General features: G+C 40.2%; 1 protein-coding gene and 1 non-coding gene across 2 annotated transcripts; both read left to right on the top strand.

Moving 5' to 3' along the window:
• Window positions 1–278: 278 nt before the first annotated feature.
• Trnai-uau (transfer RNA isoleucine (anticodon UAU)) lies at window positions 279–387 on the top strand. Its single transcript has 2 exons — window positions 279–316; window positions 352–387. It is a non-coding gene; the product is annotated as a tRNA-Ile (tRNA).
• A 3646-nt stretch (window positions 388–4033) lies between these two features.
• LOC139458160 (uncharacterized) lies at window positions 4034–23258 on the top strand. The gene is made up of 5 exons (XM_071239486.1): window positions 4034–4121; window positions 8997–9226; window positions 13267–13383; window positions 15922–15996; window positions 17036–23258. Exons 2-5 carry the CDS (start codon window positions 9013–9015, stop codon window positions 17599–17601), a joined length of 972 nt encoding a protein of 323 aa, XP_071095587.1. The 5' UTR covers window positions 4034–4121; window positions 8997–9012; the 3' UTR covers window positions 17602–23258.
• The last annotated feature ends 237 nt before the right edge of the window (window positions 23259–23495 follow it).

Raw genomic sequence — 23495 nt, 5'->3', positions numbered from 1 at the left:
CTCTAAAATCCCAACCCCCAGCTGTTTACAACGCAGTTGCTTCGTATTGATTTCCGCATTCGTGGTTGTGAAATAATTAGTCGAATCGTGACGTCACTGTCCTTTCAAGTGCCCTATTTACACCCTGGCGAAAGAGAGCTTTCACTGAACAAGCTTTCTTCTGAATAAACCCAACAATTTCAAATACTGTGGAAATTTAATTGAAAATGAAACGATGTGTCACGGTGACCTATATGCTCGGCGAACTCAACGGTAATTTTACTCCAATTTTCCGTGCAGCCCCGGTGGCACAATCGGTTAGCGCGCCGTACTTATAGACAGTACCTTCCCCGAGTTTACTCGGGACGAGGAATGCGGAGGTTGTGAGTTCGAGCCTCACCCGGGGCAAAGCACTATTTTTGTTACAAATGTATTTCAATTGAAGGTGTGTATTTACATCGGTATTTCAGATCTATAGGCTCATCAAAACACTGGCTTGGCTTGTTGGAGATACATTAACAATAACAGGTGTCAGCTGCTGTGTTTCGCGATATATAAACTTCGGCTTACCGCATGGTTAAAGGTGAGGTGAAATAGGTTTAACGTCCCGTTCAAGATTATTGCACTCTTATAGCGACTTGCATACTGTGTGTGTGTGTGTGTGTGTGTGTGTGTGTGTGTATTTTGGTTTGAGATCAGCATTTTTTGTTTTATTACAAGTAGCTGGATTATTTTTTCCGACATAAACAGACCCGAGCTCAATTAGATTATTGTTTACATTAAATTAATAACGAAATGTATACTTCAGACGCTCAAACCTGTCTACGAAATAAGGGCACATTATTTGTTCCCAATGTAAATTATTTTCTGTAACACAGGGCCTTGATATTTTTAAACCGAAAAATCTCCCCTCCCTGAAAATCAACTAAATGCTCCCTATATGGGTTTGCAATGAGGAATAAAAAATGATTGGGGTCGCGTTTGTCAACATGCATTAAATGTATACAAGTATACACGCATGTGATGATGATGATGATGTTGATGATGTTGATGAGGAGGATGTTGATAATGATGATAATGACGATGATGATGATGTTGATGATGAGGATGAGGATGTTGATGATGATGAACAGGGTGAGGATGACGACGACGATGATGATGATTACGATGATGATGATGATGTTGATGAGGATGATGATGATGATGACGATGATGATGATGATGATGAGGAGGAGGAGGAGGAGGATGCATGTAGATATATTCTCTTTTTCAAAAAGATTTTACACTATTGTTTATATGATGCCTTTATTTTGATTTTCCCGAGTAGGAATAAAGTATTTTAAGAAATCAAACACGTTTAATTTGCTCGGTGCAAAATTATAAAAAAAACTTTGATTTTATAAATGGCATTCACATATAAAGTAATGAAAAAGAATTAATACCAGGACGTTCAAAGTGGAAACTGTATTTCTTGATACACCTCATCATTCACAGACACACAGTTGCATAGAGAGACAGTGTAAGTATGCTGTAAATTACACAGACAAACGCACAAGTTTAAAAAAAATAAACAATCACATTATTGAGATAGAAGGTAAGTAAATATTGTTGTTAATTATAAACATTATAACAAATTAACGGCATGTTAATAGGCTCAGTGTTTGAAAATAAGAGGTGTTTTAATGCCATATATTACTTTTTCAAATACATTAGGGACAGAGAATGGATGGATGGTTTGTTGTTTTACGCCGCACTGAGCAGTATTCCAGCTATATGACAGGGGTCTGTTAATAATCGAGTCTGGACCAGACAATCCAGTGATTGATATCATGAGCATCGATCAACGCAATTGGGATCGATGACATGCATCAACCATGTCAGCGAGCCTGACCACCCGATCCCGTTAGTCGCCTTTTACGACAAGCATAGTCACCTTTTACGGCAAGCATGGGTTGCTGAAGACTTATTCTACCCCCGATCTTCACGGGACAGAGAAGCTGAACCATACATGGCACATTCCTTCATTAAATATTGTTCCACAGAGAATATGTCATGTCTCTCGTGACATATCCTGTTTCTTATTACAAATGTAAGACCTTGAAACGTAAATTCTCCCTACCTAACACACAGAGACTTTTCACCACCCCGTGTAATTGCGACTTTAAAAGTAGTTCGTGTTTGCAAAGTCTAAAAAGAATATAACCAAAAGTATAAAAAATATTTAGTGTCACGAAAATTCTGTATCATACATTTAGATCATAATATATACAAATCAACATTAACGAAAGAATATGTTTTTAAAGTATGAGACTGCTTTTGGAAGCGAAAGAATACACGCTGGTCAAGTAACAAAAATGTCGCTTTGCGAAACGAACAGTCTCGATTTGAACAGATTTTTTATATATATCACTGCGTATCAGCTTGATGTGGGAGGAGTGAGTGAGTGAGTTGGGTTTAACACAACTTTGAACAGTATTTCAGTTATATCACAGCGTGTCAGTGTGACGTGGGAGGAAATCTCAAATTGATACAGGTCTTATCCGTTTAACACGTTGGCAAAACCCAAGTCCATAAATATTTGATCTGATTTGAAATTCGATCCGCGGATCCTGACACACCTCATGGACACAACTCTCCGGGCAGTGGCGCCCTCTGTAGTTAGTATACTATGATGACGTCATATAAAGACCACACATCTCTTTTCGTTATGTTCAACAAAGCATATGCTATTAAAACGGAACATGTTGATCCTCAACTTGGACAACCCAACTGGAGAATTCAGGTCATTTCCGTCCATACCGGCAGTTGCACTAATCAGTTCAGCCGAACTGTGTCCCCATAAGTGTGGCCCGTAGTCAATGGAAAATAATCATAAATAAATAAGAAAAATCAGTGGTAACAAATTAAGCTGATGTACATATAGATGTGCATATTAACCACGCCGTACCATATGCTGCCAAACGTAAAACCTTCAATAAAATTGGATTGTTAGCTTGAAAAAGACACGTGTGTTGTTTTCTTAATGGCCAACATTCTTTGAATAAATATAAACGCCTTTCTCGATACCACCCCGACTAGCTTAATGTCATACCGAAAAAAATAAAATATGCCTCCACTAAGGCAGCAACAACAACAACAACAACAACAACAACAATAATATTAATGTTAATGTTAATGTTTGACCTGCACCATGACTGTGGAATATATTTATTTTATGAATAAAAACAACAATCTAGATATGTATACAAAAGCAAGTCTAGCCGGCTCTAGCTAGCTCTATCGGGAACATCATTTGTTTAATTTTAGAGTCGAGAAGTGTGTAATATAAGATTTCATAGACTAAATGTTGGTCTGTGTTAATGTGTAAAATACGTCAACCCCCTTCCTGAAGCATGTGTAGCAGGGCGTGGAGTCATCCCACAGATGGCATCCTTACCTTGTCAGCTTGCTGACGGGGTTAACCTCTTTGGTCACGTGGACAAGGCGTCCGACCTCGGATCAGAAGGTCCGTGGTTCGAATCCCATCACGGGACTCGGAAATTTTATGACCGCTACACATGCATCCCCGAAGCGATGATGATGATGATGATGGTGATGATGATGATTCCTGTTTGTATAGGATATATTGAAATGAGGTGAGACGAGATGGGGTTATTCAGGGATTTACGGTATATACATCTAGACGTTTAACACATACATTGTATATACAAGTCACGGAATTATTTGATAGTAAATAAATCTGGAGTCTCCCGGATTCCCGTATAGTTAGTTCTGAGAGGTGTTATTTTTCAAAAATATTTTTTACTGTATATTTACTGACCTAAACATAACAAATCGGCTTATGTGCAATAAACGAAAATTGCGAAGTGGAATTGTAAAGCAGAGATCATATATGGTCTCTGATATCAGTTTTCCCAACAGAAACCGATTCCCTTGGACTCGATCTTCGGGATGATTTCGTATTTTGAGGAGGCTTGAAATTTGGAAAACCCACGTCTCTATAAATAGTACATTTTTGTTGATGTCACGTGATTTCGAGACTTCCGGCGAGACGTGATGTGGTAGCCTGTTGGTGCAGTTTTGACATACCTCACACAAACTTGAGGCCGGCGAGAGACGGATTAGTGTGAAGCGAACAAATGGTAAAACCTATTTTCAATATATTCATCGGACATACTTTGAAATATCATTATCAGGCTAAGATCGTTGATGACGTTTTGTTTTACCAATTGTTGATCGATTTGTCACATGATTTTTCTCTGACAACATGTTTTTGTTTGGAGTGAGTAACAGTGAGTGACGCAAACATAAGGTCGTGACTTAATGTCACTTAGTCACTTGGTGTCACCTATTCAGCAAACGACTTGATGGTACTGATAGTATAATTCTACCTCAGAATGTGAGATTTTGATTTTTTTCATCTTTGTGAAATGAGGCTATATACAAAATTAAAAATCATTTCAGGAAAATTACGTTGGTTCTCATCGTATTGATATTTATATGTTAGCCTAAACTTGTTATTTTGCTTTCAATGATGTGGTTTAAATATGGATCGTGTCCTGTGAATTCTGTGGTAGATTCAAACTGCTACAAATTTATAAGTGAGCAGGCAAATAGGTGCCTTCCTTGGTTACAGGAGGTGAAATGAATTGTTGCTAATGGATGCTTTTTTTTTTTTACGTGAATGGATTATTAACCAACCCCAGGCAACCTATGGTTGTTGTCGGCGACCCTTCGGAGGCCTGCATGGTGACTTGGTTTGTTTGTTGTTAATGGCGAACTATTCAAGCTATATGACGGCGGTCTGTAAAAAAATCGAGTCTGGACCAGACAATCCAGTGATTTACATGAGCATTAATCCACGCAATTGGGATTGATGACAATCATTAACCACATCAGTCCCATTAGTCGCCTCTAACATCGTCGCCTTTTATGGCAAGCATGGGTTGCTGAAGACCTATTCTACCCCGCATTGTAACTTGGTTAGTAACATGTCAACAGATCCAGATTGTGTGGATTGATACCCTTGATGTCATTAGACAGGCCACTGCCATAGAGATGGAATATGGCTGTGTGCAGCATTAGCTGAGATTGGTGAGGGACGTGACTGACAGGGGTTTACAACAAACACCATTATGACACAAGTCATCAAGAATATGGTCCAGTTGATAGAGCATCTGCTTGGATAGCAGGCAAGGGGTTCAATCCCTGGCCGCATCATGACAAGACTAATAAAGAAGGTACTTGTTGTTACCCTGCCTGCTCCTCAGCATTTTATAAAGGACTGGATGGCAGTATACTCGGGCCCTTATGATACACTCACATGTTCAGTGAATTGAACCATTCATGAATTGAATTTTTAATTCGTGGCCACTAGAATCTAACATTTATGGATATGCAAGCATGTGCATTTACATACCCTGTACCTAAAAATATCCATAAGAACATATTATATGCACAGATATCGTCAAAGACAACACTCTTAAAATATTTAATTTGACAGTATTGTGGGCACTGTTCATTGTCGCTTTGGGCAGATACTAATACCTGGATAAGTGCAGTATATAAATTAATAATATATTAATTATTAACAAACCATGTCAAATAAATTATGTTGTTAATGTTTCACTGAATATAACAAATAATACTTCAGCTGCTGACTTGTTATTGTATTTGTGAATTAATATCCGTATTTGTTACCCTATATTCGCGGACCCGGGGTAGAATAGGTCCTCAGCAACCCATACTTGCCGTAAAAGGCGACCATGCTTGTCATAAAAGGCGACTAACGGGATCGGGTGGTCAGGCTCGCTGACTTGGTTAATGCATGTCATCGATCCCAATTGCGTGGATCGATGCTCATGATATTAATCACTGGATTGTCTGGTCCAGACTCGATTATTTACAGACTGCCGTCATATAGCTGGAATATTGCTGAGTGCGGCGTTAAACAACAAACCAACCAACCAACCAACTATATTCGCGATACAAATCATATTTTGCCTCATAGTGTATTCGTTGCAGCCCTACAGTATATGCTGATTGGCCTGTTATTAGCACTGAGGTGTGGTATGTCAGTGGACTAGCAATATAACACTGGCATTAGTGCAAGCTGCCACACACACATGCACATCATTACCGTATTCGATGTAATATGCGCCCTGCTCTAATAAGCGCCCACGGCGATATTTGCTATTATAGCTAAAATGGATAGAATTATCATTAAACCGCCCGCACGTTATCAGAAATGAGCGGGCCACTGTATCTTGATAGTGCCCTCATATTGCTTGACGACGGGCCATTATCAAGCCCGTTGTTAGGTGACGTCATAGGGTAAAGAAAATGACGTCACATATTATAGTGACGTCATCTGGTTTGTTCTAGACGTTTCCATATTTGTAAAATGTGGTCAGTGACATTCGTGTGATTGCAGTAAATGTTTCAAAACCGATGTTGTTGTTTCTTTTTATTTGATAAAAAGTTCCATCCATTTTAGCTATAATAACAGTAACGCTCTTTTTCAGGTCATTATCATTTGCAGCAGCCCTCGGTCTTTTCAACTGACCTCCTTCGTCGGGCAGTTAATGGAAGACCTCGGGCTTCTGCAAATGATAATGCCCTGAAAAATAGCGTACCCTTATAAAATATTGGCTCGTGAACAATCCCAATTAGCACCCTTTCCAATTGATCAATGTACACAATACTTATTTATTCGCGTATAATACCCACTCGTGTGTTATATGCACCCTTAATTATGGGCAATTAAATTCTGAAAAAAATATATCTGTCTTATATAAACATTTCAGGCTGTCAGCATAAACCACGAAATTAATCTTTCAACTTTTTGACAAAATAATATTCTCATTAGAGCCCCCTATTTCTAATTTTGAGAGCGCTCTGGGCAATTATTACGTCGACTACGGCATATGAGTGCAATAATCCTTAAACCCAATTTCACCTCATCTTCCCGAGGGCATGGGTGAGAAAAGGTCCCCACTCAGTGAGTGAGTTGGGTTTAACGCTGCTTTTAACAGTATTCCAGTTATATTGCGGCATGTCAGCTTAACGTGTGAGGAAAGCCCGAAGTGATGCAGGTCTCAGACATTTACCACTTCGGTGAAACCTACGAGCATGGGTATGGTGCTGACACACCTAGAAACATAATCGGGGTGAACCAGGATTCAAACCCACAATCATAGGTTTCTGGCGTGCCCAAGGGGACGCGACTCTGCACAGCGACTTGCGGCGCCTTAGACGACTGGGCCACCCGTGTCCCCAGTGGTGGTGTGACACCCACGAGCACGGGTATGGTGCTGACAAACCTAGAAACATAATTAGGGTGAACCAGGATTCAAACCCACAATCATAGGTTTCTGGCGTGCCCAAGGGGACGCGACTCTGCACAGCGAATCGCGGCGCCTTAGACGACTGGGCCATCCGTGCCCCCTGTCATACAAAGCAAATAAATTGGATGGGTGTCATAATGCCCCTACAGTCCTATTGGTCTGTTGTTGCTCATTCCTTGAGTCACTGGTTTGCCTGGTCCAGATATGATTACATTCATTCAGGGGGCGGTCGGATAGCCAAGTGGTTAAAGCGTTTGCTCGTCATGCCGAAGACCCGGGTTCGATTCCTGACATAGGTACAATGTGTGAAGTGCATTTCCGGTGTCCCCTGCCGTGATATTGCTGGAATATTGCTAAAAGCGGCGTAAAACCAAACCCACTCACTCACTCACATGTTCATTCAGTGTTCCCGCTGGCTTTTGAGACTGCCTGTCCTTTTGGTCCTTTCTTTCAACATCATGTTCGGTGCAAAGATCTCTGAAGTAACTTAGTCAGATATATACGTCATTCTCACAAATTTCTCTTCTATTTTTTTAATATTACAAGACGAAGTCGCCACAAATGGATATTTGACCTAGAAATAGACAAGGGGAAACCCTGATGGTAGTAGACTCACCCCTCACTCACCCCCTCTGCTGTGTGATTACAGAGACATGATGCGAGATGGCGACATCCACTCACTCACTCCCTCACTCTGCTGTGTGTTTACAGACACATGATGCGAGATGGCGACATCCACTCACTCACTCTGCTGTGTGTTTACAGAGACACATGATGCGAGCACTCACTCACTCTGCTGTGTGTTTACAGAGACACATGATGTGAGCACTCACTCACTCTGCTGTGTGTTTACAGACACACATGATGTGAGCACTCACTCACTCTGCTGTGTGTTTACAGAGACACATGATGCCAGCACTCACTCAATCTGCTGTACAGAGACACATGATGCGAGCACTCACTCACTCACTCTGCTTTGTGTTTACAGAGTCACATGATGTGAGCACTCACTCACTCACTCTGCTGTGTGTTTACAGAGACACATGATGCGAGCACTCACCCACTCTGCTGTGTGTTTACAGAGACACATGATGCGAGCACTCACTCACTCTGCTTTGTGTTTACAGAGACACATGATGCGAGCACTCACTCACTCTGCTGTGTGTTTACAGAGACACATGATGCGAGCACTCACCCCCTCTGCTGTGTGTTTACAGAGACACATGATGTGAGCACTCACCCCCTCTGCTGTGTGTTTACAGAGACACATGATGCGAGCACTCACTCACTCTGCTGTGTGTTTACAGAGACACATGATGTGAGCACTCACCCCCTCTGCTGTGTGTTTACAGAGACACATGATGCGAGCACTCACTCACTCTGCTGTGTGTTTACAGAGACACATGATGCGAGCACTCACTCACTCTGCTGTGTGTTTACAGAGACACATGATGCGAGCACTCACTCACTCCATCTGCTGTGTGTTTACAGACACACATGATGCGAGCACTCACTCACTCTGCTGTGTGTTTACAGAGACACATGATGCGAGCACTCACCCCCTCTGCTGTGTGTTTACAGAGACACATGATGTGAGCACTCACTCACTCTGCTGTGTGTTTACAGAGACACATGATGTGAGCACTCACTCACTCTGCTGTGTGTTTACAGAGACACATGATGCGAGATGACGACGTCCAGCAGCTCCAGCCACACCAACTGCTCCATCTGCCTGGACCCCTTCAACTCTCCCGCTGCCTGCATCCCCTGCGGCCACGTCTTCTGCAACCTCTGCATCAGCCAGTGGTACTCAACCACCAGGGGCGGGGCACGCGGCCTGTGCCCCCAATGTCGCACCGCCATCCTCTCCATACAGACCCTGCGCATTGATGACGGACACAGTGAGTACTCTAGGGCTGTAATGATTCACGCCCGTGAAGATCCGGGGTAGAATAGGTCTTCAACAACCCATGCTTGTCGTAAAAGGTGACTATGCTTGTCGTCAGAGGCGACTAACGGGATCGGGTGGTCAGGCTCGCTGACTTGGTTGGTGCATGTCATCGATCCCAATTGCGTGTATCAATGCTCATGATATTAATCACTGGATTGTTAGGTCCAGACTCGATTATTTACAGACTGCCGTCATATAGCTGGAATATTGCTGAGTGCGGCGTTAAACCACAAACCAAGCAAGCAAGAAAAAATATAATGATTCACCGATACCTACGTTATTGTCGACACTTTGGTACACACGATACTTGCATTGCCAGTTTGTGAGATCGCAATACACTATCAATAGAACAGGAACTTATCTCTCATAATATCAGAATTAGTGTAGCGCCACCTGTAGGCATGGTAGAAGACGAGGGCTAAGGATACTTCGACTAACTGTTACATTTAATAACCATCTCTTCATTTAAAACTGTTTTGTTCTTGTGGGTTTTTTGTTAAAGTTTTACAGATAACAATGAATGAATGCAGGAAGAGCTTTTAGAGCTCATGATAAAAGGCAACTAACGGGATCGGGTGGTCAGGCGTGCTGACTTGGTTGATGCATGTCATCGATCCCAATTGCGGGGATCGATGCTCATGATGTATATCACTGGATTGTCTGGTCCAGACTCAATTATTTTACAGACTGTCGTCATATAGCTGCAATATTGCTGAGTGCGGCGTTAAACAACAAATAAACAAACAAACAAATTCTATTTGATGTAGAGTATCATGATAGCAGCATTATCGTCAGTCCATATTGTGATACGAATCATATCGCATGATACTAGGCAAGACTCAGATCTAGACTACTTGCAGACAGCTCTAGATAGAACACACAATGACATTTAGAAAGTGGTCAAATGTAACCGATGATATATTTGGGATAACACTTTCTAAGTAAAGTACAGATTCTTCTACTGTTCTGCGTTTAGTCCCATCTGAGATTCGAACTCACTCTGCCAAAGTGAGGCACCTAATCGCCAGCACTAGACTACCAATTGTCGAATCTTTCATTCTTGTGGAAGGCTCGGTGGCTAAGATGGGTAGATTGCTGACCTTTTCTTTTTTAGAGTTTATGAACACAAATATTTACGAATATTGAAATGTAAATAAAAAAATGGAAAAAAAATGGGTTTTATGTTCTGCTGTCCAGAAGAAAGTAACATGTTTTGAAAAAAATAAATTTACCATAGATTTTGGAAAGTGTTGATTCATTTCTTTTTCAATCCACTTCACATTTTTTGGATATTAAAGAAAAATAAATTGAAATTGTAATTGTTTGGTTTTGACTTCTGTAAATCAGAGTAATTCTAATTCTGTAACCCCCCCCCCCCCAAAAAAAAGATCTGATCCTCGTTCCTCAAAACGATCTTAGCGCTACAATGGTCGTAAGCCTATCACCTTAGTGCCAAGATTGCTTTGAGGAATGAGGCCCACTAAGACGATTGTAACCCCTATATTTTAACATAGATTTATGACAGTGGTAGTGCTAACATCTCTTTGTGGAACGGGGCCCTGGCCTTAATTTTTGAGCTGCTTGCAAACAAATCCACATAGACATAGACTACTAAGAGTATGACAACCCTGCATATACCCAGTGAAGCCTGTTCACCTTGTGGCCATGTGTGTCCTTACCGATGTTATCTTGCTGTGAATGCAGGCATCACATATATTTGAACTTTACTGCAGGGAAACATACACATTATGCTTTAAATATTGTCGACTGCCTCCGTGGTCTAGTGGTAGAGCGAAAGGTTCGGGGTTTGAACCGGGGCCGCATCATACAAGAAGGTCGTTTAAAAATGGTACTTGTTGTTGCCCTGTCTGGCACTCGGCGTTAAGGGGCTAAAACAATGACTGGTCGGTTTGAAGCCAGTATACTGTGTCTGAGTTGGGTATTCACGTTTAACTACGGGATAGTATCTCGTGAGCTAGCATTATAAATGCAGATTAGTCCGGACTAGTACGATCAGCCACACACACATGCATGCACGTCGCTATATACGTGCAACAATCTTGAACGTGATGTTAACCCCATTTCACCATCACCTCACCTTAAATATTGTAAGTTATTAGAGATGCAATTCTGTTATAAGCTAAAGCAACGTGTGACAAGAACACTATGGACAGATCAATGTCCAATGTCCAAATTGTGTGTAAATATTCATTCTACCATGAATTTGGAAATACTCAATTTTGATGGCCATCAGAGGTATCAAATCACAATACACCCCTTCAAATGGAAACAGTCGATGTGACAGGCCAGATCACTGAGGAATCTGATATTTTTAGAATGGTACTTTTTTTACAATAATTGGTGGGAGGCATATTTGATAATTATACGTACGATTATAGGCTACAATGTGAAAAGTTGCTGTTACGACCTTATATGCTATATATCGTGCAGAAAACACAATAGAAATCCACAAAGAGTATGTGTTTCAAGTCTTTAGGACAATAGAGAGCTTGCTGTTAGTAGTTTTTCTGTGACGTCATATATATTTTGCGTCAAAATGAGGGATATCATGTCGTAATAGTGACGTGTGGTTTAGAACGAAACCTTTGCAAGGCTTGCTTATGTTTTTAATGGGTGCCCAACTAATTTTAGCCTACGTAGTTGGCGTGCGACATGCTTTCAGTGTCTTTCACAAGTTCGAATGAAGTATTACGGTGTTAAAAAACTGATTGAGCATATAGAGCGCCATATTTTGTTTAAAGGCTGTTGTTGGTGATTCCGTAAATTCTGATGGACAACCTGCTCAAAACACTGGACTCAACATATACCGCTTCACTCAATATATTCCCTAGCACCAAGAGTTCCAGTTTTATTGTGTCATGGTAGAATGTAGATAAACATTCTGTGTTTTCAATGTAGAGCCAGGTTACCTGTAGATTTAATTGTTCTAAATTTAACATTTGAAACCTGTATGTACGGTCTCAAAGTCAATTTAGCACAGTTAAATATGCAGGTGTCCTAGCTCTACATTGAAAACACAATATGTTTATCTCTTAAATAGCTAAAACAAAATACCTTGAGCCCTAGGGAGGTATTGTGAATTACCTGTCTTATGTTAGCTGTGTATGTCTGTAGGCCAAGTTTGAAATGTTTTGATTAGTCGGGCATTCATACAATTTGGTGTGCATGGCTTTGAATTTTTAGGAAGGGCAACTGACAATCTGACTTTGTTCGCAAAATATACTTACCGTATTCGACCCAATAAGCGCCCAGGGCGCTTAAAATAAAGACAGAAGGGTTGGGCGCTTATAGGGACCAATTCAGAGTCAAATTGGCGTAAATTCATCAGTAAGCCTATCAATATTCTTCTGTTGCTGGGGGGCTGGAGATAAACTGTTACTTACGTTTTACTGGTGAACATCTCCTCATTAACCGACTACAAAAGATTCTTGTAAAAAACAGGTGAGTAAATCTTACTTGGGCATCCGGGGGGGGGGGGGGGGAGGGGGGGGGGGGGCCTTATTGGGACATGGGCGCTTATTGGGTCGAAAACGGTATATGAATATCGCCGATGTTTTGTTCAACAACAAAGATTTATAAGGAACTTTATTTGCCGGTCCACAGGGACTGGCAGTAACATGAATTATCAGTCCAAGCCTAATTTTACCTGTAAAAAACTGGTAATTACAGGTAAACGGGAACACTGCAACTGCTGCACAATAAACCGTGTTTGTGTTTAAATTCAAGTTCCGCTATCCAAAGTGTGCAGTGAGGCCGTCTTATTGTTGATAGTAATTTTGGAGACATAAATGCGAAGTTAATTAATGCGAGCAAAGACCACTCGCATTTTTCGCATTTAATTCACGCTTGCATTAATTTCAAGATTTACAGTATTTGGAATACCAACACTGGACACAATGTTGATTACTTGTTTTTGACTGTTGTGGATCTTCATCAAGTGATTTGTATAAATGATGTGAATAATTTCAGTTTCCGTACATCATTCTTCGGTCCTGGCCCGGAGTGTGAATTTCTTCCACCAACAGTGGTTTTCTCTCACACGCAGTGTGCACGATCTCGCCCTGGAGGTCCCCACCAGTGTAAGAGGTGAGTATAAACACAGGTGTGTGAGAGTAAGGTATAAAGACAGGTGTGTAAGAGTAAGGTATAAACACAGGTGTGTGAGAGTAAGGTATAAACACAGGTGTGTAAGAGTAAGGTATAAACACAGGTGTGTGAGAGTAAGGTATAAAGACAGGTGTGTAAGAGGTGAGTATAAACACAGGTGTGTGAGTGTACGGTATAAACACAGGTGTGTAAGAGTAAGGTATAAACACAGGTGTGTAAGAGTAAGGTATAAACACAGGTGTGTAAGAGTAAGGTATAAACACAGGTGTGTGAGAGTAAGGTATAAACACAGGTGTGTAAGAGTAAGGTATAAACACAGGTGTGTGAGAGTAAGGTATAAACACAGGTGTGTAAGAGTAAGGTATAAACACAGGTGTGCGAGAGTAAGGTATAAACACAGGTGTGTAAGAGTAAGGTATAAACACAGGTGTGTAAGAGTAAGGTATAAACACAGGTGTGTGAGAGTACGGTATAAACACAGGTGTGTAAGAGTAAGGTATAAACACAGGTGTGTGAGAGTAAGGTATAAACACAGGTGTGTGAGAGTAAGGTATAAACACAGGTGTGTAAGAGTAAGGTATAAACGCAGGTGTGTAAGAGTAAGGTATAAACACAGGCGTGTGAGAGTAAGGTATAAACACTGATGTGTGAGAGTAAGGTATAAACACAGGTGTGTGAGAGTAAGGTATAAACACAGGTGTGTGAGAGTAAGGTATAAACACAGGTGTGTGAGAGTAAGGTATAAACACAGGTATGTGAGAGGTGAGTATAAACACAGGTGTGTGAGAGTAAGGTATAAACACAGGTGTGTGAGAGTAATGTATAAACACAGGTATGTGAGAGGTGAGTATAAACACAGGTGTGTGAGAGTAAGGTGTAAACACTGGTGTGTGAGAGTAAGGTATAAACACAGGTGTGTTAGAGTAAGGTTTATACACAGGTGTGCGAGAGTAAGGTATAAACACAGGTGTGTGAGAGTAAGGTATAAACACAGGTGTGAGAGTAAGGTATAAACACAGGTGTGTGAGAGTAAGGTATAAACACAGGTGTGTGAGAGTAAGGTATAAACACAGGTGTGTGAGAGTAAGGTATAAACACAGGTGTGTAAGAGTAAGGTATAAACTCAGGTGTGTGAGAGTAAGGTATAAACACAGGTGTGTGAGAGTAAGGTATGAACACAAGTGTGTGAGAGTTAGGTATAAACACTGGTGTGTGAGAGTAAGGTATAAACACAGGTGTGTGAGAGTAATGTATAAACACAGGAATGTATGCTGGTCATAAGGGGAGACTAGAAGGATTGGGTGGTCAGACTTGGTTGATTGCATGTCATTGTACCAGAACTATGTTGGATGTTGCTCATGATATTGTTAGTAGTATGGTTCAGATGAGATTGTTTTCAGACCAGTGTTTAGCTGGAATATTGCTGGCTGCTGCATTAAACTTGATTCACCTTACCCTTGAAGATCCTGGTGAGAATATGTCTTCAGTAAGTAACAGGATCAGGTGGTCAGACTCGCTGACTTGGTTGATGCATATCATCGTATCCCAATTGATTAGATCAAAGCTCATGACATCAATCCCTGGATTGTCTGGTCCAGACTCGATTATTTCAAGACAGCCGTCATGAAGCTGGAATATTTCTGAGTACGGTGTTAAACAACAAACAACCAAAAACTGGCTGACTCAGCTGTTTGATCGTCATACTAAGCTGATAGGCTTAGGATGTCACTCATGATATCAATCACTGGTTTATCTGGTCCAGATTCAATCATTTTCACACCAGCTTGACCAGGAATATTAAACACCATTCATTCACTGACTTGATTGATTGTCACCGTGCCCTGAGGTGTGCAAGTTGCTCGTTTCCAATCTCTGGTCATCTTCCCTATGCAAGAGAGTTAAGTGACTTTAAAAGTCCAGCTTCCACCCTTGCCGAACTAGGCTGGAATTTTTAGGTTCGATCGTAGCGCCACAAGTGGCTTTTTCGAGATATGTCCCTTCTATATACCTCCTAACCAATCAGATTCCATCTATCATGTCACTTGCTTAGGCTTCAAACAAAATGGCGGCACACAGTCAGGACGATATGATCGATGATCAAGATCTATATTGTAGTAGAACGGGTCTTACCTCAAATCAAATCATGTGAGCACCTTGATTAAACACATGAAGAGATCTGGAAAGTATCTGTCGACGCCTGGTTGGCGGTACTCATCCTTTCCAAATCCTGCAGTAGACTGAAATCCATATTTACGAACCAGATGTCCATTTCTTTACGCAGTTTTGATTGAATTATGTACAGACTCGTTAGTCCAGCCAAAATGTAACTCCATGGTACCAGCCTAGTTCGGCAAGGGTGGAAACTGGACTTTTATAGTCAGTTAACTCCCTTGCCTCGGGAAGATGATCCCTGGTTTGCCACAAGCAAGCTCCATTATTTTCAGGTCTCTGTGATAGTGCTGGAATATGCAGACTGTGGCTTTAAACAACATTCATTGACTGAGGCATGTGTTTCAGAGCTGGAGCAGGCTACGGAGAGATACCAGATTCCTAATGTTGTCCAGGCAGCACGGAGGATCAGGAGATTGCCAGGTAATATATGAGTGTGAGTGAGTTGGGTTTTACGCCGCTTTTAACAGTATTCCAGTTATATCACGGCATGTCAGCTTAATGTGGGAGGAAAGCCCGAAGTGATGCAGGTCTCAGACATTTACCACTTCGGTGAAACCCACGAGCACGGGTATGGTGCTGACAAACCTAGAAACATAATCGGGGCGAACCGGGATTCGAACCCACAATCATAGGTTTCTGGCGTGCCCAAGGGACGCAGCTCTGCACAGCGAATCATGGCGCCTTAGATGATTGGGCCACCCGTGCCCCCGGGCAATATATGATATCTTCACACAAAGAATAATGAAGAACGAAGCTTGGTTTGTGTCATGAATTTTTTTTGTTCTATCATGACATCATTTCTGGAGATTCGAACATTCGCTCGCAACTTGATGATTTCGTATATTGGACGACGTTATTTTTTAGAGGAGCGTATCTAGCGAGTTGTCTCCATAGATGTAGCTATGCAACGCAGATAAATGCAATGGCAGAATAATCGCATCCAAAAGTGGGCGAGATATGACAATCGGTTTGGGTAAAAAGGTACAGGTAATCGACGTGAAAATTACATTGGCATATAGGATTTTACCAGGTTAATTGGTTAGGTCGAGTGTACGGGAACATTCAGCTCTTAAATTCCTGTCCACCCTGCTTGTGACACATTTAACAAATTTATCAATCAGATTTCAGAGGTTACAAAATTTTCAGTGACAATTATACCTATCTGGTGACACTTCTTTGAGTGGCATTTTAGAAGTTGGAGTGATGAAGTAAGACGAGTTCTATGGATGAACAACTTCTTTATTACAATTAGTGCGACGTTTCGATGTAGATCACTTGCTTGATGAAGGTGTTAGGATCTACACCGAAACGTCGCACTAATTGTAATAAAGAAGGTGTTCATCCATAGAACTGGTCTTACTTTATCTGGTGACAGTCATCAGACTTTCAGTCAGAGGTAGGGGATAGTGACAGTTAGGTTTGCTAGATTCTTTACTGAATAATGATCGTTATGCTCCAGCCACGGTGTTGCTGTCTTGGTTCAATCTGGGCCCGGAGGTGCAGCTCTTCACCCTTCTCATCCTCATCCTCCTTGCATCCCTCCTCATCAAAGATCTCCAGAACCCTGTGGGACTCTTCCACAACTGTGTCTTCCCCGTGGGCAGCCTATGCAAGGACGTCTTCCGTGAAACTCTGTGTTGTCTGCTGCTAGTGATCTGTCGGCCGCTCGTCTGTGTTGGGCAGTGCATTCTGGAAGTGCTTTTAGCTTTGTGGGACATCTTTTTCGGAACGATGGTTTCGTTGACGTTGGTGACTTTCTACACGACCCAGATTCCCTTCGTTGTGCTAAGTGCTGTGATAGAGTGGACATGTGCTCTGGTCATATTTATTTCGGAGGCGTTTATCGCATTGTTACGCCTCGCGTTCATCATGGGCCTGGTCCTCATTCCTGGATACTTTGCTCAAACGACGGAAGAACAAAGAAGCGAATATTTTCAAAATTTCCTGACAATCGTACGGACTGGTCGTGATCGCTACCAGGCCTATGTGGCCAGTTTACAGGAGAGATATATCAATGCTGGATAAACTTGTTTGTGATTTTCACAGATTTTAACAATAATTCAGTTTTTATTTCTTGGTTTATGAGGTTCCTTAGGTGGTGAATTTAAATTTAAATTTTTCAATTTCATCTTTTATGAATATGGTAAAAAATAAGGTTAAAAAATAAAAGAATTAGTTCTCAGGCAATGGTTTTTGAAGCTATAGTGCAGGCGGGCGGTGTCTCTTCTTGTTGTACTAGTATGTAACCAATAAACAATTGTGTACAATCAACCTGGGAGAGAGGGCCTCCCTACATAAGTGTATTCCTTGATGAGTAAAATACTGGAATACAGTATTTGACTACTGTTTGATTGGAATATTTGATGATTTTTTTTTTTTTAATAAAATGGAAATAAAAATGAAACGTGTGGTAAACCTTATGATGAGGCGGGCGGTGCCTGAGAACCAAGACTATTATTTTTTTTAGCCTAATATACACTTATTTGATTATTTCAGCGAATGAGATGTCCAAGAGTTACTTCCCTTACTATGTCAGTTTACCATTGGAGTTTTTGTCATGTTTTACCTAGAAGCCAGATTAGTTTTTCTGTTTCAAAATAGTTGACTGAAATCAATGTGTCCAGTATTTAATACATGTTGTTAAGCCTCTCATGCTGGTAATACAACTAATAACCATTGATAACTGTGTTACATGATTTTAGTGTGTGTGTTTGTGTGTAAATCCAGTTTATTTGGTCACCACTGAGCACATGGTCAGTACAGGAAGTTAGATGGGAGTGGTCTCCCCTTAGATAATACTGTCTTACAACTATTCTTAACTGATAGAATGAGCTACCAGATAACTTTGATCCAGAGATCAACACAGTACGAGGAGGTGTTTTACTATATACTACATGACTGGTCAAAATCGTTCCATACATCAAAAAATATCCTCCATACCATCTGTACCGAAGTGCAATGCTTATGGTTCTTATAATTTTAAGTAAATATGGTGGAAGCTTCAGCTAAAATAACACGATATTGGAATATATTATTCCTGATCAAATAATAATTTCAGATACAATTTCTTCCGACCATTGCATCAAAATTCTTTGAAGTTGTATCATTGGGTATGTTTTAACTGAATCACCGGTAGATTGGGAGGAAACGTGTGCACAGCTGATTGCTATTTCCGGCTTTGTTTGCGAGAAAACACACACAGTAATATTAATCTTTGCATCTTAAACAATGCCTTGGAGAGCAGGAAATACATTTTAAGTGGTAAATTATCATGTCTAGTGATGTTTTACATCAAATTTCATACTTTATTAACCAAGTTTGTTATACCTGTTTATTCACCTGAATTTGCTGAAGGGATACGATAACGCTCATCAATTATTTGGACCCCGAAGGTAGTGTTGTTTGTTTTTTAAAATGTCCGGACAGAAAAATTTAAATGTCCGGTAAGCAATATTTTAAGCCAGACATTTGAGATTCCCAATCGGACATATCCGGCGCATATGACCGTTTCCGTTATAGCATACCTACCTATTGATGTAAATACTGATACTGTCATAAAGCCCACATGTGTAACTCAGAAGATAAAACAAATTGTAATTGCAAGTGGTACCTGGTACCTTCAGCCTCAGGAATGAGAATATGGTACATAAATATTTATGTAATTTAAAAGTAGAAAACAAACACATTATGAAAACAAAACTAGTAATAGGTGTTCACAACAATGACTTCCTGAAGCATATGTAATATGTTTTCAAGGAACAAGGGGTATTAAGTTAACACAATCCTTGTGGTATACATGATACTGTTGACGTTGACATATCTACAGTGTTAAGTTATTGATATTTTTTATAATTAATCTTTTCGAAGAAATAGCTACAATGTTGTAATGTTTTTTTATCATGATGTAGATCTGCACATGGAGACATATAGATATTGTTAAAATTGAAACCGACAACTTTGTGAGTGTGTTTGTTGTCTTTAACCATGAACTATACTTCCCTCATGTAGCCTGACAGTTGTTCTCACTGTCCAAAAGTGCTAACATCTCATTATACGGAAACTGGGTCAACGTTACCCGCATACCGATATGCTACATGCCTGTTTCCGACCATCTCAACAGGCAGATTCCCTACACGAATTGGGTGAACGTTTCCCACTTAGCAATATGCCGTAGGCTTGTCTCCGTCCCTCAATGTTTCATCGCAGTGAAATTCTGCATGGGAAATAGGTCGGATAGAGCAAGACTGGTACCCTGCCCTTAGCACCCAGCGTGCTGCATGCGAGGCACTCAAGTGCTTGAGGGCAGATAAACCAGTCTAGGACAGGATGTGACTCCCTCTTATGATTTTAGCCGAATACATGATCATGTTTAGTGTAATAATTTGCAGTTAGGAATGTTTTAAAGCATATTTTCATAATTATTTATTTATTTCGTATGTACCCATATCATTATACACATGTGAGACGAAGATAAGGTTTCTTTTAAAAGTTTAAAAAATCTTTCCAACGATTACTCATCCCCATAACAAATAAGGCAAATATTATTTATTAACAGAAATATTTTTTTCTGTGAAACATTATTTTGTACTTTTCTTTTTTTTTATCTGTAAAATCCAAATATGTTTTCAAATGATTTTGTGTCTCTAGTTTCAAGTTTTTTGTGGTGATCTGAAAGAAATTTTTAATAACAGTATAACCAAAAATGGTATAAAGATTTGAAGAGAGGGCAGTTAAATTTTACAATATTATTCAAAATTCGTGCAATTGTGTAAGCCAAGTGACTTGTGTGTGAACCCATAATGATCCAGGTTTTGATCGGATGGAATGGAATATATGCCCCAAGCCACATTTAAGCCGAAGTAGCAAGATTGTTGCTCTGGGATATTAAATGATGCTATTAATCTGATGAAGCAGGTGTTTGTCAGACAATCATCCTGTGACCCTGTCCATGACGTGACATATCTTTCGTGAGGCCAAATAAATACTTGTGTTCCAGGAAACCCTGGGGACCTTTCACATACAACTCAAATGTTTTGTTTTTTATGACAGCTGGAAATACCCATCAAAAACATATTTAAGAGTTGGTAGAAAATTGTATGTTTCCATATATTGTTGTTATAATTATCTTGACGTACAAATTCCAGAAACATTGCAAGTAAGTTCGAAACCAGCCATCTGTGTTACACAGTAAAAATAAATTCTACATGAAACTCCTATCCATTTTTCCGATGATGATGATGATGATGATGATGATGATATTTGTTATATGCCAAGTCAACACCCTAAAGTATGCTCAAAGCACTACATGACAGAAGTCCTAGAAACAGGAGTCAAGCTTACCAACTTGGTCACCCATCCACCTACTCTCCGCCACCAGCTTTGCTCATCTTTTATTTGTGGCCTGTATATTTTACACGGTACCAGATTGGTCTCACTACAGGCAGTGTTCGAGTTTTCATGTTTCGTACCATGTTTCGTATAGCGACCCTGCTATCAAGATTAGATCATATCTTGACAAAGAGTATTATTACAGCTCAATTGTTGTAGAGGTTAAATCCATACAATGTCGACTCAACCTCAGTGTGATGAACTGTCATCTTTCTAAAAGGCAAATGTAGTGAAACTATGCAAGTTTGATCATTGTAATATCAAGTTTCCCTGTGTGTGGACCCGTGAAGATCCGGGGTAGAATAGGTCTTCAGCAACCCATGCTTGCCGTAAGAGGTGACTATTCTTGTCGTAAAAGGCGACTGACGGGATCGGGTGGTCAGGCTTGCTGACTTGGTTGATACATGTCATCGATCCCAATTACGTGGATCGATGCTCATGATATTAATCACTGGATTGTCTGGTCCAAACTTGATTATTTACAGACCGCCGTCATATAGCTGGAATATTGCTGAGTGCGGCGTAAAACAACAAACCAACCAAACAAACAAATCCCTGTTTGTAGTTGGATCTGAAGTCCTGTATTAGTCACGTGATAATCAAACAATGGAATACGCTTTCATCATTCAGGGATGTTGAAAGGCTAAATCAAAACCAGTGTTTGTATGCAGTATTACGTCTTTGAACTTTCCTCACTTGTTAAGCTCACACGCCATGATCTAACCAAACTTACTCAGGCCAGATTTCTGTTAGGATTACGTTTTTTAGGCCACAGAATTCAGGTTGGTAGGTCAAGTTTGTTTTGGGGATTTGAATTTCAAATGTTTTTATTGATTTCCTCAAAATGTTAAGAAGGTGGAGGAAAAATATGAAAAAAATATGCAAGTTTTAATTGTAGTTTTTAAAATAATTTATGAATACTGCAGAGCTCCAGATTTAATTCTGACCTGTAGAGCGTTTACGTGTTCTCCCATGTTATCATTCACAATGTAGTCCAAGGTTTTGCCTTTGGAATCTATAGTGGCCCTTTCGTCTAAAGCGCCGCGATTCGCTGTGCAGAGTTGCGACCCTTGAGCACGCCAGAAACCTATGATTGTGGGTTCGAATCCCGGTTCGCCCCGATTACGTTTCTAGGTTTGTCAGCATCATACCCGTGCTCGTGGGTTTCACCGAAGTGGTAAACGTCTGAGACTTGCATCACTTCGGGCTTTCCTCCCACATTAAGCTGACATGCCGCGAAATAACTGGAATAATGTTAAAAGCGGCGTTAAACCAAACTCACTCACTCAATATATTTTTTCTCCCATTGGGTTAATCCTTGTGAGTATTTATGAACAAATAATAACCAGTTTTTACTGTTATTTTGCACACACTGCTGTTTTAGGTGATAGTTTGTGCATTGTTGACAGCGGCAGAATTCATGCCAGCCGTCGTCCATTAAATAATGATCTGAAAAGTCCTACGGGCAAACAACTGAAATGGTAAGTCTGGGTATTTTCACACAGTGGTGTTATCCAATTGGGTTTTGGCATTTTTCATGCAACCAACTCCAAATTAATTGGGGAATACTATATGTTTTTTCATGTATTTATCTATATGAATCACTGACTAGAAATGAAAAATAATGATTTTTGTTTTTCCACCAACCAGAAATAAGTTAAATGTTTATGAAATTCATTTACTATCACTATCAATAAATTATAACTATTAAAATCCTGTACTAAAAACATGTTGAAAATGTATCATGAAATTTGAAAAAAACAAACAAATTATGACGAATAGCAAGAGGAAATAAAAAATGATATTTGAAGTTGAATTTCTGTTTTTTTATTTTTCCGACCTACCAACCTGAATTTTAAGGCCAAAAGTTTGGTCTTAGCACAAATGTTCACCCAAGATGTACATAGCCACTTGCAATGAGAGATGTGGAGGTAAAACCACCTCTTGTTAGGCCTGAAAATATTTTGCAACATGATATTGTTACTAATGAAATTGTTACTGCATTTGTTTGTTCTGACACATTAGGTATCAGACAAGTGTTGCTTTTTATCCCCCCGGCATATAATGCGGGGGGATATAGCAATCAGCCAGTCTGTCTGTCTGTCCGTCTGTCCGTCTGTCCGTCTGTAATCATTTCCTTTTCCGGGGCAGAATTCCAAAACCATTCAGTGTATTTGATCGAAACTTGGCAAATCTACCAGGCACATACTGAAGTGGTGCCTTTTGATATTTGGGGATTTTTCGAATTTTAATTTTTTAAAATTTTTATGGAATGAAGTTGGACATAGACTCAATTGGGGATGGGGTTCATTTCTGAGGCGGAATTCCAAAACCATTCAGTGTATTTGATCGAAACTTGGCAAATCTGTCAGGCACATGCTGAAGTGGTGCCTTTTGATATTTTGGGATTTTTCTAATTTTAATTTTTTAAAATTTTTATGGAATGAAGTTGGACATAGACTCCATTGGGGAACGGGTTCGTATCCGGGGCAGAATTCGAAAACCATTCAGTGGGTAAACAATGTATGCTT

This window comes from Haliotis cracherodii, unplaced genomic scaffold (assembly GCF_022045235.1).
Source record: "Haliotis cracherodii isolate W230 unplaced genomic scaffold, xgHalCrac1.p SCAF_12, whole genome shotgun sequence".
NCBI lineage: Eukaryota > Metazoa > Mollusca > Gastropoda > Lepetellida > Haliotidae > Haliotis > Haliotis cracherodii.
The sequence above is the reverse complement of the archived record's forward strand: the minus strand, read 5'-3'. Positions and strand labels throughout refer to the sequence as shown.

What these genes read in the sequence shown, in the direction of transcription:
- LOC139458160 (XM_071239486.1), top strand. Translation starts at nt 9,013, where the DNA reads ATGACGACGTCCAGCAGCTCCAGCCACACCAACTGCTCCATCTGCCTG. An exon ending in GGTCCCCACCAGTGTAAGAG is followed by an intron (nt 13,384 to 15,921) that starts GTGAGTATAAAC and finishes CATGTGTTTCAG; the next exon opens with AGCTGGAGCAGGCTACGGAG. An exon ending in GAGGATCAGGAGATTGCCAG is followed by an intron (nt 15,997 to 17,035) that starts GTAATATATGAG and finishes GTTATGCTCCAG; the next exon opens with CCACGGTGTTGCTGTCTTGG.